Source organism: Macrosteles quadrilineatus, unplaced genomic scaffold (assembly GCF_028750875.1).
Source record: "Macrosteles quadrilineatus isolate MER2022 unplaced genomic scaffold, UCM_ALF_1.0 Scaffold_3__2_contigs__length_128488019, whole genome shotgun sequence".
NCBI lineage: Eukaryota > Metazoa > Arthropoda > Insecta > Hemiptera > Cicadellidae > Macrosteles > Macrosteles quadrilineatus.
In genome coordinates, this window is record NW_026542596.1 from 42,779,513 (window position 1) to 42,798,846 (window position 19,334).

The window sequence follows — 19,334 nt, forward strand, 5'->3', positions numbered from 1 at the left end:
GCTACTTATAATCAGTGTGCGTCTGTGCGAATCGGCTGCAAATCTCACTTCAACGCTTTTCACATCGTAAAAATTGCAGAATTGCTGTTTTATTTTAAAATTAACGGATTTAAAATGCATATCGTATAGGCCTATGATGGAATAAAAACATATTTGGTCACACAACATTTGTTTACAAGATGATTTTTTACATTAAAACTGCAAGAAACTTTGTCTTTATATGTGTAAACTAGCTGATCTGAATTGTACACTGTTTTAACTGGCTACTGAATTCCCGTACGTAGGACGGGCTAACATCTCGTCTATATATTAATTTGAAACTGTTTTTCTTTGTGACAGCTAATTTGAGAGAACGGCTGGGCGTAGAAACTCGATACGGGTGTCTAATGAAAGGGCTTTGTCTGTAGATGAGCCATCAAAAGAGAAACGTGGTAAATTCCCTTGGGGCTCTGCCCCAGTGGCCTTTAAATTCCCATCCCATGTTATTCTTATGGGGGGAAAACGGGTTTTTTGTCACAGCTAATTTCAGAGAACGGCTGGGCGTAGAAACTTGGTAGGGGTCTCTATAGAAAGGTCTTGGTCTGTAGATGAGCCATCAAAAGAGAAACGAGGTAAATTCCCTTGGGGCTCTGCCCCAGAGGCCTTCCCCTCAGCAGATTTGTTTACATGACCATATGTATAATTTTACACTACTTACTAGGAGGCGTTCGCAGAGGCATCCACAAAATTGAGCGGAGTCATCAAGGGTTCATATTATATTGTTTTTGTCATACTGCAGTAAAAACAGTAGTTTTTAATGCATGCGTTGCGGGTCTAAAGTAGCATTTTTATTCTCTAGGGAGTAAAAATCGTTTTTAGCCTCTATGGAGTAAAAATCAGTTGTTGCCAACTCAGTTGTAAATTTCGATTGTAAACGATTGCATGTATCGAAAATATGTATCGATTCGTGCTTCGTAATCATTTTAACCTACACAGTCTACAGTCTCTTCCCATAGAATTTTAGTATTGCAGATACATTAATAAATTCCCACACTCAACATTGCTCACCTTTACTACTTCCTTCACGACCCCCTACGTCATGGACCTGTTTCCCTCTCTTCTCATTGCATTTTAGGATTGCAGATACATTAATGTAATTGCCAAAGACAGTTCCCACACTCTGCACAGCTAGCCTTACTAATTGCTTCACGATTTCCTACGTCATACACCTGTATCCTTCCCTTCTCATAACATTTAAGATTACAGATACATTTATCTAACTGCCCACACGGTTCCCCCACTCTGCACTGCTAGCCTTTAATACTTCCTTCACCACGTCCTCCGTCGTGGGGATTATTTCCTTGCCTTCTCATAGCATTTTAGGATCGAAGATACATTAATCTAACTGTCACAGACGATTCTCACACTATGCTCATACTTTACGTTTTCCTAGGCCACTTCCTACGTCATGGACCTGTTTTCATCACTTTCCATATCATTTTAGTATTTTAGATACGTTAATCTAATTGCCACAAACATTCCCCACACTCTGCACTGCTAGCCTTTACTACTTCTTTCACCATTTTCTGTGTCGTTGGGATGCTTCCATCCCTTCTCATGGCATTTCAGCTTTGCAGATACATTAATATAACTGCTACAAACGGTTTCTAGTTCCCACACTCCACACTGCTCACCTTACTACTTCATTCACCTCTTCCTACGTCGCGGACCTGTTTTCCTCCGTTCCCATAGCATTTTAGGATTGCAGATCTCTTAATCTACCCGTCATAAACAGTTCCCACACTCCGGACGGCTCGCCTTTACTACTTCCTTCACCACTTCCTACGTCACGGACTTGTTTTCCCTCCCTTCCCATAGCATTTTAGGATTGCAGATACCTTAATCTAATCGTCATAAACAGTTCCCACGGTCCGAGATGTTTGCCTTTACTACTTCCTTCACCACTTCCTACGTCACGGACCTGTTTCCCTCCCTTCCCATAGAATTTTAGGATTGCAGATACCTTAATCTAATCGTCATAAACAGTTCCAACACTCCGGACAGCTCGCCTTGACTACTTCCTTCACCACTTCCTACGTCGCGGACCTGTTTCCCTCCCTTCCCATAGCATTTTAGGATTGCAGATACCTTAATCTAATCGTCATAAACAGTTCCCACGGTCCGAGATGCTTGCCTTTACTACTTCCTTCACCACTTCCTACGTCACGGACCTGTTTCCCTCCCTTCCCATAGCATCATATGATTGCAAATACCTTAATCTAATCGTCATAAACAGTTTCCACACTCCGGACAGCTCACCTTGACTACTTTCTTCACCACTTCCTACGACGTGGACCTGTTTTCCTCCCTTCCCATAGCATTTTAGGATTGTAGATACCTTAATGTAATCGTCATAAACAGTTTCCACATTCCGGACAGCTCGCCTTTACTACTTCCTTACCACTTCCTACGTCGTGTACCTGTTTCCCTCCATTCCCAAAGCATCATGGGATTGTAGATACCTTAATCTAATCGTCATAAACAGTTTCCACACTCCGGACAGCTCGCCTTGACTACTTTCTTCACCACTTCCTACGACGTGGACCTGTTTTCGTCCCTTTCCATAGCATTTTAGGATTGCAGATACCTTAATCTAATCGTCATAAACAGTTCCCACGGTCCGAGATGCTTGCCTTTACTACTTCCTTCACCACTTCCTACGTCACGGACCTGTTTCCCTCCCTTCCCATAGCATCATAGGATTGCAAATACCTTAATCTAATGGTAATAAACAGATCCCACGCCCCGAACAGCTCGCGTTTACTACTTCCTTCACCACTTCCCACGTCGTGGACCTGTTTTCCTCCCTTCCCATAGCATTTTAGGATTGTAGATACCTTAATCTAATCGTCATAAACAGTTTCCACACTTCGGACAGCTCACCTTTACTACTTCCTTCACCACTTCCTACGTCACGGACCTGTTTCTCTCCCTTCCCAAAGCATCATAGGATTGCAAATACCTTAATCTAATCGTCATAAACAGTTTCCACACTCCGGACAGCTCGCCTTGACTACTTCCTTCGCCACTTCCTACGTCATGGGCCTGTTTCCCTCCCTTCCCAAAGCATCATAGGATTGCAAATACCTTTATCTAATCGTCATAAACAGTTTCCACACTCCGGACAGCTCGCCTTTACTACTTCCTTCACCACTTCCTACGTCACGGACATGTTTCCCTCCCTTCCCAAAGAATTTTAGGATTGCAAATACCTTAATCTAATCGTCATAAACAGTTTCCACACTCCGGACAGCTCGCCTTGACTACTTCCTTCACCACTTCCTACGACGTGGACCTGTTCTCATCCCTTCCCATAGCATTTTAGGATTGCAGATGCCTCAATCTAATCATCATAAACAGTTTCCACACTCCGGACAGCTCGCCTTGACTACTTTCTTCACCACTTCCTACGACGTGGACCTGTTTTCCTCCCTTCCCATAGCATTTTAGGATTGTAGATACCTTAATCTAATCGTCATAAACAGTTTCCACACTCCGGAGAGCTCGCCTTTACTACTTCCTTCGCCACTTCCTACGTCGTGGACCTGTTTCCCTCCATTCCCAAAGCATCATAGGATTGTAGATACCTTAATCTAATCGTCATAAACAGTTTCCACACTCCGGACAGCTCGCCTTGACTACTTTCTTCACCACTTCCTACGACGTGGACCTGTTTTCGCCCCTTCCCATAGCATTTTAGGATTGCAGATGCCTCAATCTAATTGTCATAAACAGTTCCCACACTCCGGACAGCTCGCCTTTACTACTTCCTTCACCACTTCCTACGTCACGGACCTGTTTTGCACCCTTTCCAAAGCATTTTAGGATTGTAGATACCTTAATCTAATCGTCATAAACAGTTTCCACACTCCGGACAGCTCGCCTTGACTACTTCCCTCGCCACTTCCTACGTTGCGGACCTGTTTCCTCCCCTTCCCATAGCATTTTAGGATTGCAGATACCTTAATCTAATGGTAATTTAAAAAATGGTAATAAACAGATCCCACGCCCCGAACAGCTCGCTTTTACTACTTCCTTCACCACTTCCTACGTCGCGGAACTGTTTCCTTCCCTTCCAATAGCATTTTAGGATTGCAGATGCCTCAATTTAATCGTCATAACCTGTTCCCACACTCTGGACAGCTCGCCTTGATTACTTCCTTCACCACTTCCTACGTCGTGGACCTGTTTTCATCCCTTCCCATAGAATTGTAGGAATGCATATACCTTAATCTAATCGTCATGAAAAGTTTCCACACTCCAGACTGCTAACCTTTACTACTTCCTTCACCACTTCCTACGTCACGGACCTGAAGCTAGTGTCGTCATTTGATCATATTTATGATCCATACCGTTTCTGTTCTAATATCTGTGGAATAATGCTATCAGCTATTTCTTTATTTGCTGCATTCAAAACAGCTGATCATATGTCTTTGTTTATGTGTCAAATACTGCTTCCATAAGGATTACATTGAAACTTTGAGACCCAGTGGGGCGGATTCCTGAGAGACTTTTTTAACGCCATATAGATGTTGGCACTCACCGATATGGTCTTTATCACCATGCAAAATTTGAAAACGATTGATTCAGCCGTCTAGGAGGAGTTTGCGTATTACGAAATGCATAAGAGTCGACGTATAAGAGCTTCGCTCGCTTCGCTCGCTCCGCTCAATTAATGAAACAGCTGTTAATATTTAAATTGTGATTTTACTGAATTTGTCCAAATGGAGTAGGTGTTTTCTGATTTTAAAATCGATTTTCTTCTGCATCGTGTCATGTTTTGCAATATAATGTTCTGTTGCCATATCAGTGGAAAATCCTAATATCACAGTAACTATTAAAATTATTTCTCATGGAGTTAACTTATGTATATTTTCAGGGTTAGGGGCCTAGTTTCTTCCTTTTTTTACCACTTCTTGGAGATTGTACGTAGGCGTGTTATACGTAGATGATATTCTTTGGCGTATTGCATCTGTGGACGATACTTGGGTTGGTGTAATTATTACAATGGAAAAAAGCGAGAAATCCTGGACGATTTGATATAGGCCTACTAAAAATAAAACTGAATTAACACTTGACAACACTGTGCTATATTTCTTGAGCAATCACTGAAAGAGCCAACTTGCAAACAATGGAAACATAAGAAAGTCATAGAACACAACCAAGTAGAAGAAATATAAATAATGTTTTTTTTTTAAATTTATAATCGTTATTATAGAGAACCTAATGCGGCTATGAGTAGGAAACATTTGTAGAAAACTTGTAAAATTTGTAAAAAACAAGATCAGCTTTTGAAAAAGACAAGATAATTTACAAACAATTTCGATTATATCTAACTGTGGTGTAGGCCCTACATCGTGAGTATTTCCATAATCTTTGAGTCGACTTTTATAAAGTCGTCGGAAATTATGACCGTTATTCGTTTTAAAATAACGCCTGTAATGCTTCGCAATTGCTCGAATTCGAGCAACAGGTACACTAGTAAATAATAAATTTAGCTTGTGCCGCATCAACTTCCTTGTTTCTGGGCTCTCCTTTTACGTTTTTCTGCACCACTTAAATGTCCATAACGTTTCATAATGAAACAGTTTAATCTCTCTTGTGTTAAAAAAAAATGTCAGGAGAGAAAAACATCCGTAAACAAAGGAACGGTTTTAGGAGAAAAGAGTATCTCAACATCACAGGCCCCTAAACCTCGCAGGCCCCCCCGCACCGTGGGGTCTGCGGGGCCTGCTGTTACGCCACTGCGAAATGAAAATGCCCTAAGGGAAATTTGGTTTTGATAAGTTAAGACTTATCAAAACCAAATTAGAACTGCATGATTTTCTTAGAGCATTTGTTTCATCCTCGACAATACTGAAATTAATAGCCTATCAGTAATCTACGTAACTTACTTTTAAGGAAGGAAGTTTTTCTTCAAAATGTACAACTATTGAAGTTTTTAAGGTTCCCTGTTAATTACATAATTTATTCATGTCGACCTTACACCGTTTGTTATACCCCCTAGGCTTTAAGCATAACCTGCCGTCATAATTTTGGTTTAGATAACTTATTCATAGACTTTGTTCATACATCCAAGTATTTTGGTCTCCTAAGGTGAACACAGACTTTAATTCAAAAAAAGGTAAGTTAAAGATAGTTTGGTTTTCATCAGCTTACCCTATATTTTTTGTTTGGTAAATAACAAGAAATTATTACTTTTGTTCTAGGCTAGTATAAGTTAAATCATGGATCAACTACAGAATGACCTGAGACAGTGTTTGGATTTATTGGACTCTACTAAAGTGACAGAAAGACGGGTGAGATTTAAAATAAGTTAAAACTTACTAAATTCTTTTTGGCAGAGCTTTGATATTCGACTCCATCAGTTAAGCTTAGGGCCTAGGCCTAACTATTGTTGTAGTCGATTTTCTTTGTATATTGAACTTAAGAATTATTGATTGGATTTTATTCTATAAAAAATGGTAATGCAAGCTATGTAATAATTTATTATGATTATTTCTATTTAATCATATGATTATCATCATAGGCTGGTCTTAGATTGAGGACCTACGACTGAAAATACTGAGTCTTGATTTGATATTACAATGGAATCGGATGTCAGAGTTTTGCCTCCTTTTCAATATAAGTTGAATGATTATGTAAATTTAAATATCTTGGTAATTTAAATTAATTAATGGTGTCGTCAAACTCAATATGAATTTATTTTGTGATGTGTAAAATGAACTTAAGTAGCTTACAGTAAGTTAACTTATTTTTTTAATTGATTTTGTAATGTTATAGCCTATTCATGTTTAAAAATATAGGCCTTCTTCGTTTTTATGTACCACTATCTACAGTACACTTGATAAAGTAAACTTGCTGATTGACAGAATTTCCAGCTGGTTTGTTAAGTTAAGTTCAAAAATTATCAGATGTAAAATTGTAATTAGATTGTTAAATATTAAACAAAATATATATATGGCTCTAAAGGTAGACTTTTTCCTTGGTTTGAAAACTAATCAGCATTAACTTATATATTTTTGTTGTCTTAGAAAAAATGTTCAGAACTACAAGACTACCTTCAGCGGCAGGATGTCACAAAGTTGTTGAACGAAAACACAAAGATCAGGGAGGGAATCACCTGGGATGCCATTCTATCCACTGCCCATAGAGGATTACTCAAAGTAAGTCGAGACATTGATCGGGATCCAGATTTTTTGGAAAATAAAGAATTTGTATGCAAGTTTAACAGAATATTCTTGACCCTGAGAGAAGCAAGTTCATACACTATGGGGCCATACACATATTACCTAACGCACTTTTTTGTCGATTTAAACCCCTGACCCTCCCCGATGTAACACACCGTAAAGCAACCCCCCCCCCCACTCCCCTTGCGTTACGTAACTCGATCATAGTAGACTTTAATAACAGCTTAAGCACAATTTTACTAGTGGAATATGGATTTAAATAAATAATTAAACATGTAATCACTTTTTTTATAGGCCTAAACCTTTTTATAATCCAAACAAAATTGATAAAATTAAACAAGATTGTTATTGGTACTAATAATATAATCAAAAAAACAAAATAAATTATCCCAATAAAATGTAACAAATTTAATTTATAACTAATAAAAACATCAGATAAATGAATAAATAAATAAGAGTTATTTCATTGTTAAGGACCGAACAACAAAATAAAAGATAAAAACAAAACAAATGTAAAATTTAAGTAAAAACTGACATGGACATATCTTTTTAACTAACTGATTTAGATATCAATTTGATTATTTTTAAAGAGGAATGTGTTGTTACGTATCTTTGAGTCAAACCCCCCCCCCCCCCCTCCAACATATAACGCAGCGTAACGCTATTCCATACCCCCTCCCCACCCTAAGTGCGTTACGTAATATGTGTATGGCCCCTATAGACCTCAGTAGAATAATTAGTTTGCACAGTAGTCTACACTGTCTTTAAGTAAAACAAAAAAAAAACAAAAAAAAAACAACACCCCAATTTAGTTTGAATTCATAGTAGAGATTAAAACAATTTAGTTTTACAAAATGATTTTTTTCTGCTCGTAGGAGGCTGATAAAATCAGGGATGAAGAACAAAAAGGCAAAGGATCTGCTAAGCTGGATGGTCCTAAAGTTTCCTTCTGTGGACTGATATCAACCATAACCAATAAAGCCAACACAGGTAGGAAGACAAAATTTTTTAATTAAAGAAAACCATATATCTCGTATATAAAGAAGGTCTATTCAAAAAGTATCCAGTCTTCAAGGTAGGTTACAGCCAGAAGTCACAGTACCATACAGTATCCCATGAGTAGGGGGCCTGGCGTAGCACAGGAATTCCATGTTTTTCCAAGAAGCCGTGAACAAGATTGGAAGAAGCGCTGGAGCATTGTCCTGAGGAAGTCAGCATGAAGCCCACAAATCGGGACGCATTGCATCGTGCATGTGTGGTGTACTGTAAGCTATTTAAGTTCAAAACGAAGCTATGTGTTCTAAAAAACTAAGATATGCAACCGACCAAGGAAACCAAAAATTTTATTTGAATTCTGGTTACTGGGAAATAGCCTGTTCTATGTGAATTTTGTGTGGAAGAAAACCAAAAAATTCAAGTGTTCATTCATTAACGGGGAGCCGTCGTTTCTCTTGTGAGAACACAATTGCAGGAGACGATCACAGTGTTGTGATTAACAGGAAAAGAATTCATCGTTTTAATTTGTTATTCAATTTAACAGCATTTCCTGCTAATCCAACAGAGATGCTTGTGTATCGAGTTTTCCATTACCTGTGGTAAGATATGACATGGCGAGTCGGTGCCTCAGTAGGTAGCGCCACGGACTTCAGGCCCAAGGTAGCGATGTCGTGAGTTCGGATCCTAATACCTGCCACTTTATTTTATCAGTACAGTTCACCCTTGTACTGTATCGGCTCACCCTTGCTTTGCTTGATACGTTCCAAGCACAGACCTCTTTGGCCCATATGAAACAAGACCTTACCGTCAGACCGCTACCGCGGCAAAGCAGAACACATCATACCGTGCATAGCCGAACTGTTCGTCGGAAATCGTTAGCTCCATCACTGTAGCTGTCAAAATGTGTCGTTTGTAGGTTAAATTTAAATTAATTTAACTGTCATAACCTAACCAAACTAACCAAACTTGCTGATAATGAAAATTTTGAATGAAGGTTTAACTTACCAAGAACAAAAATAGTTCTATTCGTAAAATAAAATTATAAATGTCTCAAAATTAATTATATAATTTTTTAATTATAAAATTAAACCATCACAACCTAACCAAACCAACCAAACTTGCTGATAATGAAAAAAATTCGAGTCAAAAAGTTAATGCCTCCAGTAGGTTTCGAACCGGCTACCTCCGAATCATCAGCCCGGTGCGCTATCCACTACACCGAGACCTACGGCTGTTCAACATATCGTTGCGGTAATGGTGTTCGCTCGAGCAGCGGTGGGTGGTGGTGGGCGGTGGCGGTCTGTCGGCAAGGGTTAATCATATTAATGGGCAAGCGCAAGGTAAAAGAGCCCTCCAACCTCTAATTTAAAAAAAATTAAAAACTGAAATATTTAATTTTTGTATCAAAATTTATAAAAGAATAATCACAAATTATACCATAGGTTATTTAATATGAAAACTCAAGTTCTGTGAATAACAACGATTTACTTAACCACAGAGAAGTAAGATACAGAGGAAACATTAAATGGTACACTAGTAATGTCTAGCACCAGTTGCTTGCGTCTAGTACCAATTCTATTGGTCGTCCCCTTCTGCTCTCCTTTCCCCCCTTTCCGCACTCACGCTTTAGGAAGAACCTCTGCGCTACAACTGCTGTTGTAAATAATACCGTTCGGGCTCTTCCTTGATCAGTACTAGTATATTTTAGTACTTTGGTATTATCTAGAGGCCACCCTTATATAGTGCGCTGGTTATGTTAGATTGGGTTATCATATATTGTATGTAGGACTTTCCTCGTTTCTTCTTTTTGTTGTAAATCGAACGATACCAGATAAGTCATGCTTTCGGCTGCCAAATCCCCTCCAAGTAGGCCAAGGTCAGGTAGTTGACTGGAGCGTGCGCATCACCTGTCACCGCCTGTATCTGGGTCAGTGTCAGGGCCGTCCCTAGGGTTGACGGTGCCCCCTCCCCACCAGTAGTAGTAGCATTCGCATATTAGCCGCTGCGCGGCGCCCCCTCAGCCACGGCGCCCGAGGCAGCTTGCCCCCCCCCCCTTCGGACGGCCCTGGTCAGTGTCCTGAGTGATGACTCATCTGGTATCGTTCGATTCATAACAAAACAAGGAAAGTCCTACAAAAATAGCTATGATGATAACCCAACCAGACATAACCGCCACAGCGCACTGTATAACTTGTGCGCACTGTTATCTTGTGACGCTATTATACAGTTTTTTTCTGTGCAAAATAAAGATGATTTTGATTTGTATACCTACTTAGCAGAGTACATGTGGCAGCTAGCGGCGGCACCGCATTCAGCTCAATCCTAATCGACATCGCTGCCTTCTGGGTGACAAAAATCAAAGCCCGCCAATTTTAATCGTGTCAAATTTGTACAGTAAGTCAATTAACCCTCTAGGTGTCAATGGACGTAATTACGGCGACTATTTTTTTTGCCACAAGTGTCAATCTCCCTTATTACGGCGACTTGAACGGCCTACGGTTTTAGTTGATATAATCCCACAAGATCGGACAAACCTGGTCATTGGGCATACTAACGTGTTCAGGAGATTCTGGCCTTCATGGTGAGTATAAAAGACGGCCGTTTCCCGAACTATTTATCTTGTTCTGTGATAGTTTTTCCATATGTCATTGTGTGTCTTGATTTTTAGAGTCATTATAAAGAAAAACAGGGTGAAACTATATACGGTATTTTCTTTTTCCTTATTACATTTAGAATAAAATGTATATCTCAGTTTTTGTAAATATAGTGGTTTTTTTTTACATGTGCGGTTATATAAAAAATTAAAAACTTTTTTGGAACATCTGGATTTGAACCAACAACAAATTGCTATACTTTAAGACACAAATATCATACATTTTTAGATAGACAATTTTATTTGCTTTAAGAAAATATACAAGTTTGCAGTTGAGGGAGGGGCCTATTTACCATATGGTTTTGAATGAACCAATAAGAACCGTGCGGTGTTGCCAAATCTAATAATACCAGCTGATTTGAAAATATTACTTTGTATATTTAATAAGTTGTCAATGGGCGATGTGGCAACGTCGCACTAGACTTGTCTTGTGATTGGCTGCTACCAACTGCAAACTTACGTGGTCCCGACAATAGGCTATCTCATAATTTAGATTTTTTATTAATTTTTTAATCAAACTCCACAAAAGTCTCGAAAATTGAGTGACACTTAAAGGTGTTCAATGCGACACCTAGAGGGTTAAAGTATGTTCTTTCCAATTAAGCAGTTATTTTTGGTCTCCGGTAAAAAAATCCCTCTAAAATAAGTGGCCTCCGGATAATACCAAAATACCTATAATTCTGCCCCACCATTCCAGAGCTAAAAGTGAACGGTTGTTCCTCTGCATCTTACTTCTCTGTGACAACTTAAAATTAACTTTGGTCTTTTGAGAAACCAATTTGTTGAAGTTTATTTTCGTGCTGGTATGTTTAAGTATTATTCAGATAGTTTATATGGCATTTCCATCACACATAGTGATGGATCAAACAAGAAAAAAGGGTTTTACCTCCATGCTTTCTCTGAAAATTGCAACAACACACTAAACTACACTTTCTCAAATATGTGATTTCAGTACTTATGTACTTTTCTTCTGTAGTTATTGCAACTTGGTTATCAGGACTGTGACTTTGCGGCGGATATGCTCCAGTGGTTTCGAAACTATTGCGTGAGATATGTAAATGGTCTGAGAAAGGATGAGATTATCACATAGCTCATATCTTGAAATTAAATGTCAAAAATCAATCAATATAATGTTGTTAGTTTTTTAGTTTTGAAAGCATTTCCTACAATTTTTTTTAGCTAATTAAACTTTTTTTTAAGGTAGTCTCAATATATGTATAAAAAAAAAGATTAAAATTTTACGATAGGATGAGAAGTCTACTTGTACCGTTCAAAGTCAATCATGTAGCCTAATGCTGCAACCTATGTGATTAAAATAATCTTCCGTTGGTAAAGGGAATCAAACTGTACTAAAGGAATACAGCTGATAAATAAATATCCCCGCCGCAGAAAAGCTACAGGCCAAGCGAACTTCCAATTGATTTTTAAAAGATTTTCCCTAAATTTTTAAGGTTTATTCCAAATTTAACAAGTTCAAAGGATAGTTTTGCTGTCAAAGGGAAGGAAATAAAGTGTGTTTTTGAAATTGTGTAGTCCCTAGTTTTACTCCTAGGTTTTGAGGGACAAAATTGGGAAAAATCAATAATTTATACTCCATAAAACCCTGTTTTAATACATGCTGGTTAGCAAATTCGTTTAAATAAATTTAGGGTTACAGGTTTGTACCAAATTTCGTAAAAATCAGACAATTTTTATTTTAAGTTACCGAGTTTACGGTCACAGTAACTTATGTAGGCTTGGGCATAGGCTATTTTTTTGTGTTTTTCGCCTTAAACAGACATAAATACCCCCGCCGCAGCAAACCTGCAGACTAAGCGAATTTCCATTTGACTGATTGGATTTACACTGAAATGTCTACCTACTTAAAAATATAACATTCATTCCCTATTTAAATAGAATTAGTTAAACAAGTACTTAGGTTTGCTGCATCAGGGAGGGTAAAACTGTTTTTTTTTTTTGTAAAATGTTAATAGTTAGTAAGAAATAAAAACCATTTTCCAAATTTGATCAAAATATGTTCATAAACAAGCAAACTACAACAGTTTACTTATTCTCCATAAGAATAACATAGGAATTTTAAATTTACAGTTTTTTGGAATTTTCTCCGTAACCATTAGGTGCATAATAACGCTTCAATATACTAAATTATTTGTTTTTTTAAGCTCTACAAAATGGTTTAGAAAGAAATTGCTAAATTTTATTTTTTTGGGGTCAAAAATGGGAAAAACCTATTTTTACCCCATAAACCCCCGTTACCATGGTCCGATCATGCTGGATCGCGAACTCGTTTGAATAAACGTAGGTTTACACGTTTGTACCAAATTTCATCAAAATCGGATCATTTTTGCTCGAGTTATTGTGCTAACGGACACATATATATATATATAAATATATAAACATATAAATATATTTATATATATATATATGAATTTGAACGGATGGTGTTTTTGGCCTCTAGGGACCTCAAAACGAAAAAAAAATCGGTCCCGCGTCCAGGTCTTACCATGAGTACTACGGTAATAGCTTATTCCCTATATGGAAAATTCGCTAAAAAGAATTGTAAATAATGGTCCTAGGTCTAGATGTTACCATGTCATCTATGGTAAATAGCCCACTCCCTAAAGGGGAAATTGGCTTAAAAGATAAGCAGAATTTAAAATCAACATCATTAGATTTTATGTACGGTACATACCTTTAAATTGAGAAACATACTGGTTTCATAGTCGCGTAGCTCCTAATCTCAAGCAAGGTTTTAAAAATCTACACTAACATCATATCATGATGGATACCATAATGGTATATTTTTCAGTTTAGCTTCAGAAAACATCCAGCCTACTTTTGATTTGAGATAAGTTACTGAAATAAGTTAAGCCTTTGTTACTTGCTTATATTTAGGCCAACCATAAATTTTCCAATAGATAGGCCTATGTTCCATCATAAACCTTTGTAAACTCAATCAAAAATAAAGTAGATACTGGTAGACTAAGTGAATGTCATACTGTACATGGGTACACAACTTTGTCACATTACATACCAACTGGACCACATTTTATTCATATAACTTAGTAAGTTATGTTTCTTAAGGGATAATCTTGTACCCATAGGCCTAGTTCTTGGAGATGTTTAAGACAAATAAAAGACAATATATATAGATGCTAGGAGAAAAAAAGGCTAAGGCCTATCAACAATCTGTTCGCATTTGAAAATGCACTACAGTAATTTATTAATAGCCCACAAACAAAACTATGTAATGCTTAGTTTGATGCAAAGTATAAGTTACATCGTTTTTTGAAGAAGCGAATTTACTTTAATTCAACATCATCGTCAATAAGAAACATTTTGACACTCTTTAAATAGTCTTCTTGTAAAATATTAAGTTCCTTTTGACTTAACCATTGATATTCTTGACACACATCTTTTGACACATTTCCCTTGATCAGCTGAGCCTTAAAGAAGAATATTTTAGCACCAACTGCTTCCTTTACCTTGGCACCTTTTGGGTATCTGTATTTGTAGTACCCGCAAGGTGCGTTACCCATAAATCTTGTCTGCAAGTTTGGACCACAATTTTCCTTTAATACTCTTTCAGCAGCTTGTCGCATGGTTTCACCTTCTTGACGTACACCCTGGGGAAGAAGCCAATAGGAGTTATTTCCCAGTTTTTGCTTTGTAACTAATAACAGACTATTAATCAGCTGCCGCTCGGTTGAAGTTGTGTCATTCCTACTATCTGCAGGCGTTGTTCGTTCAGCCAATTTAAATTGATCCAACTCTATTTTACATGCATCTTCAAATTCTTGAGCTGTCTGCATGGGTGCCTCCTCAACAAAACTATCTTTTTTCTTTAATTCTTCAGCATACATTTTGTCTGTTATCTTCCGAATTTCATGGTCAGATCTAAAACTAGATTCATATTCTACTTTTCTTAAAGTTTCAGCATATTTCAATTCCATTTCAGTTAGATCTTTGGTTAACTTTGGCTTTCTTTCTAAACATATCGAACTAACCAAATCCCATTTTTCTTTGACACCGACAGTGGCAGTAGAAAATGTTAATTTTAGGTGTGGTTTAGGCAAGAGCCCAAAACTAGATTTTAGAAAAGTTGGTAACATTTTAAATTAAAAAGCACACTTATCTTTTTCACCTAATACACGTAGGCTAAGTTAATTCACTTACACTTCACAATTAAGTTCATGAGGATGGACTTGAAAATAACTTCTACGCCTGTTTCATAAAAATACTTTAACTAGGCCTAATATCTTCTTAAAAGTGTTCTTTTCAATAATCGATTTCGAACTAACCTACCTAATTCAATTCTATCTATGAATCTAACATAACCATACCACCAATACCAATCTAAATACTATCCGTCTGTAAATCTGACTATTTTTGTTTTTGTTGTGGTTTAAGATTGCGATCTTCTTTTCTTTTTACAGCTGTTAGGCAACGGCAAGGCAGCTAGGTTGTATGTATGTAACTGTTCGTTGCACTGCTGACCTTTGAATATGGAAAACTGATGTTATATATATATTTTATATCGACAAATATGTTAGTTTATGGACCTTTACCCTAAATAAAGTAAAAAAAGGAAATGTATTAATAAATATTCAAATTAAATCCTTGTTGTAACTTTCAAAAGCTATTGTTAATAAATTCCTCATCAGAAGCCTATAAACATTAAAATTATGCTATTAAATCCCTATCTATAGGTCCTTAGATCTTCCCAAGAGAACAATTTTCTTAATCAGTTTATAATCTTAACACAGGCCTACCTGTTTCTTCTGGTTTGAGAAATTTCAAATAAGTTAATACCCTGTTTTATCTTACATTTTTAGTAATAAAAAGTGTTATACTGCTTAGTTGAATGCATGTGTTATGATCTTTAACTTCAATATAGGTGACGTCGTCGTCATAGCACTGAAAACTATGGTAGGAATGAAGTGGTCATTAGACCAACCCTCACCACACCAGTCACCACCGACAAATTGCTAATGCACCGTAGCGTCTCCTTTTACACCGTACAATTTCAGCGGGGCATGAATCTTGCTTGCACCAGTTGAGTAAAAAAGAGGAAATAGCTGTCTGCTAGGCCAGCTCACTGTTCTCCCAGAACGACTACTCTGCACCGGGCCTGTACAAGTAGTCGCAGTTAGTCTGGGCTAGAGATGTGTCCAAGTAACTGTAACGGTTACTTTGTAACGGGTACTGGCTTTTACGGAGAGTAACGGTTACTCTAAATCTTAAATACCCGTTACAAAAGTACCCGGGTACTTCTAATATCTATCTACGGAGTTAGGATAGTGTGTACAGGTAATGGTAGCCGTACCCGTTACAGTCAGTAGGTACCCGTTTAAAAGTAACTTAGACGTGACGTGAACAGTTTATTGCTGAGCTTGAGCTGACACAGCAGCAGCGCTCTTGTTAGCTGTGGGGGCACTTTTAGGAAATACGTTTTTTAATTTAGGCCTAACCACAACTAACTGTAACCAGGTATAAAATAATGTTAGGTAATTAATTCCTGAATATAGGCCTATTTTTTTCAGTTCGATATTTTACTCAATTTAGGTTACTGCAATAAAGTAAATTTACCGTTGGGTTTATATTTTGTGCGATATTTTTTTTTTATAAATAGGTTAGTAACTTAGACTGTAAGGTTAGTAAAAGTAAGGTTAGCCTTTTCATACAACCACTTTTGAATACACATTTGAATAAACATAACAGACACAAAAGGAGGTAAAGAGGTACTCAGTTACTCAGTATCAGTACCGATTTCATGGGCGCGCGGACCCTTGTGTACCCGACCGTATCCGAGTGAAAATTTAAAAACGTACGTTTTCAAGAAAAGCACTTTGCAATTTTTTTTCTCCTTTTTTCAAAACTTTTATTATTTTTTTTATTTCATTAACATTTGAAGTTTTATAAAATGTCCATGGTAACGCAATATCTTTGGTAGTTTCTTTTTAAAAGAGCATCTTTAGTGGAAAAACACAAAATCCTGTCACGACCATAACGGACGTTTAAATGAATATTAAAAATAGTTAGTATTATTTTTATAGATATGTTTTGCTATAAACTAATTTACTTTTATGACCACTATACAATAAAAAGGTCACTGAGCTTTTGGTATATTTAGTCTTTCTAGAAAAAAATAAAAAAAACTCAAAAAATTGAAAAAAGCCAATAAAATCTTTTTAAGTTTGTATAACTCCGAAAAAACTTACCTGAGACCCGAAAAATCGTTATGTTTGTATAGAGGTGTGCTTCTTTTGTGTATAAAACATTGAAATATGACGATAATATAATTTTTGAAATTTTTATGATAGAAATCATAAACGTGATGGTCAGGGACAAGCGGTACGGTCGTGAATTGTCTGGAATAATCTAAATCTTTCTAAACAATCCTTCAATTATCCTGTTAGTTATAATAAAAATATGTGTTTCAATTGCACTAAACTGTTCAATTTACAATTATATTAAAGTTCTTGTCACGACCAAACACACTATAATCCATAAGGCTGGATTGGTCGTGAAAAAACCCGCGATGGTCGTGAAACTTTGGTCGTGAAATTACGTGTTATTTGGCTCTGTTCTGGTGGTAGCCCTGCACCTCATGTTCGAGGATACAAAGTGGACTTCTAGGTTAATCTAGCAATTGAAATAACTTATAAACAAAAATTAACACCATGTCTACTTCATCGAATGACTACGTACGGTCATGGACACACCAAAATTACAAAAAACACAATCTTTCCTTTATTAATCTTGTAATTCCTCCTTTCAACTCGAAACGACCGGCACTACAATCCTGACGTACACCCCGAACTAGTCTCTAAAACCAACTGACTCCATCGACGCCAGGCTTGCCACTGTCGTGCTCCAAAGTTGAAAATTTTTCCCAAATGGTCGTGACGCCAAATCGAGGGACAGACTTATTTTGTCATGGTAGTCAGTTTGTGATGACAATAAAATTATAATATGCTCCTTTTTTGTAAGTTTAATAACCATTGATGACATAAAAATATGGCTTTATATATTTCGGCATGAATAATTAGTCTAAAAACAGCGTGAAAGTTGGAAAATGTACCCTAGGGACACGTCATGGTCGTGAATTTCGAGACTTTAAAAATACGAAAAAAATACCTAGAACCTATTTAAAACCAAATAAATGTGTGTAACATGTTGCCCCCGTCCCAAAAAATATTAAAACACATAATAATAAACTACAAATCCAGTATCTACGAAGTAAAAGGCCAGGGACATGAAAACGTACGTTTTTAAATTTTCACTCATCCCACGCCAAAGCCATGAAGACAGCGCTGAGACGCTGAACAACCCCAGAGAGCCGTGTGGGCCAGATGTTTTTGGAAATGAGCATAACACTCCCCTCTACACCCCCCGCCCTAAAGCGGCCGCGCGCCCAGACTAGCTGCGACTACTGTTCTCAGAACGCGCTCACTGACATTATCTGTATTGCGCGATTACATTTTTAGATATTCAATAAGATTTATTTGATTTTTTATATATTCAAATCACATTGGTTTCTATAGGAAAGTAGCTATTACCGTAGGTGGGACGGTAAGACTTAGGCCCGGGACCGATTTACTTTTTCATTTTGATTTCCCCAGAGGCAAAAACATCATATTTATATACAGGGTGTCCCAGACCACCAATACTGCTTCGAATATGAAAGCAAATAGAAACACAATTGCAACTGGAACCCCCTATTTTGACCACAAGGAATTCAGCTAAATTATTTTTAAAACCCAAAAAAGCACCCCAAAGGACAGATTTTGGGGGGTGGGGGTGGTTTTTGGGAAATTTTCAAAAGTAAAGGGTGGTCGTGTTATACCTCATTTTAAAGGGCTTTGAGTCCTGAGTATTTTAGTGGAAAATGTTTTAAAATATATTCATCCCTATATACAGGGTGTTCAAAAACGTACAAAAAATGGACTTTTGAACTACTTTTCACTGCAAAGAGGTAGAATCTCGTGGGGGGGGGGTTCAAATTTTGATAACACTTTAATTGCTAAATGAGCTTTCAAAACTCTGGTTTCAACCCTTTTCCCAACTTTTTACTTATGTTGTGCATTTTCAAACTTCTTAAAAGTTTCAAAAGCAGTTATCTAAAAAATTTCAAAAGGCAACATGGGTTTCATTACAAACCTTTAATGACAAATTTTTACATTAGGGTGATGACCATGTCACACCCTATTACATTAATGAATCAATTTTGAAATTAGGCGACATCAGAAAAATACAAATACGTTTCATTACTCATTCTGCCATCAATCTTGGAATTCCAAATTATCTTGCAAAGAATTTTAAATTTTTGAATGAAAGAGGCGCAAGGGATACCCGCTCTGGCTCGTCCACGCTTCGCATTCCTCATCACAGAACAACTGTTTATAACAAATCATTTTTAGTAACAGCATGCCGCGTATGGAACTCCATACCGT

At 37.2% G+C, this 19,334-nt stretch overlaps 2 protein-coding genes across 2 annotated transcripts in view; one reads left to right on the forward strand and one right to left on the reverse strand.

Moving 5' to 3' along the window:
- The window catches only part of LOC128989147 (uncharacterized), a 62,104-nt gene that overhangs the window by 13,167 nt on the left and 29,603 nt on the right, over positions 1-19,334 (forward strand). Inside the window, exons 2-4 of the mRNA XM_054411015.1 lie at positions 6,249-6,338; positions 7,074-7,205; positions 8,105-8,219. Of these exons, the coding sequence (XP_054266990.1) occupies positions 6,267-6,338; positions 7,074-7,205; positions 8,105-8,219 (319 nt within the window). The 5' untranslated portion in view covers positions 6,249-6,266. The remainder of the gene's footprint in view (positions 1-6,248; positions 6,339-7,073; positions 7,206-8,104; positions 8,220-19,334) is intronic.
- On the reverse strand, positions 14,055-15,235 carry LOC128989956 (39S ribosomal protein L46, mitochondrial). Its single transcript, XM_054412128.1, has one exon. It carries the CDS (start codon positions 14,988-14,990, stop codon positions 14,181-14,183), a length of 810 nt encoding a protein of 269 aa, XP_054268103.1. The 5' UTR covers positions 14,991-15,235; the 3' UTR covers positions 14,055-14,180.

Bases quoted from the DNA above. Each gene is read 5' to 3' on its own strand.
- LOC128989956 (XM_054412128.1), bottom strand. From the start codon at position 14,990: ATGTTACCAACTTTTCTAAAATCTAGTTTTGGGCTCTTGCCTAAACCA.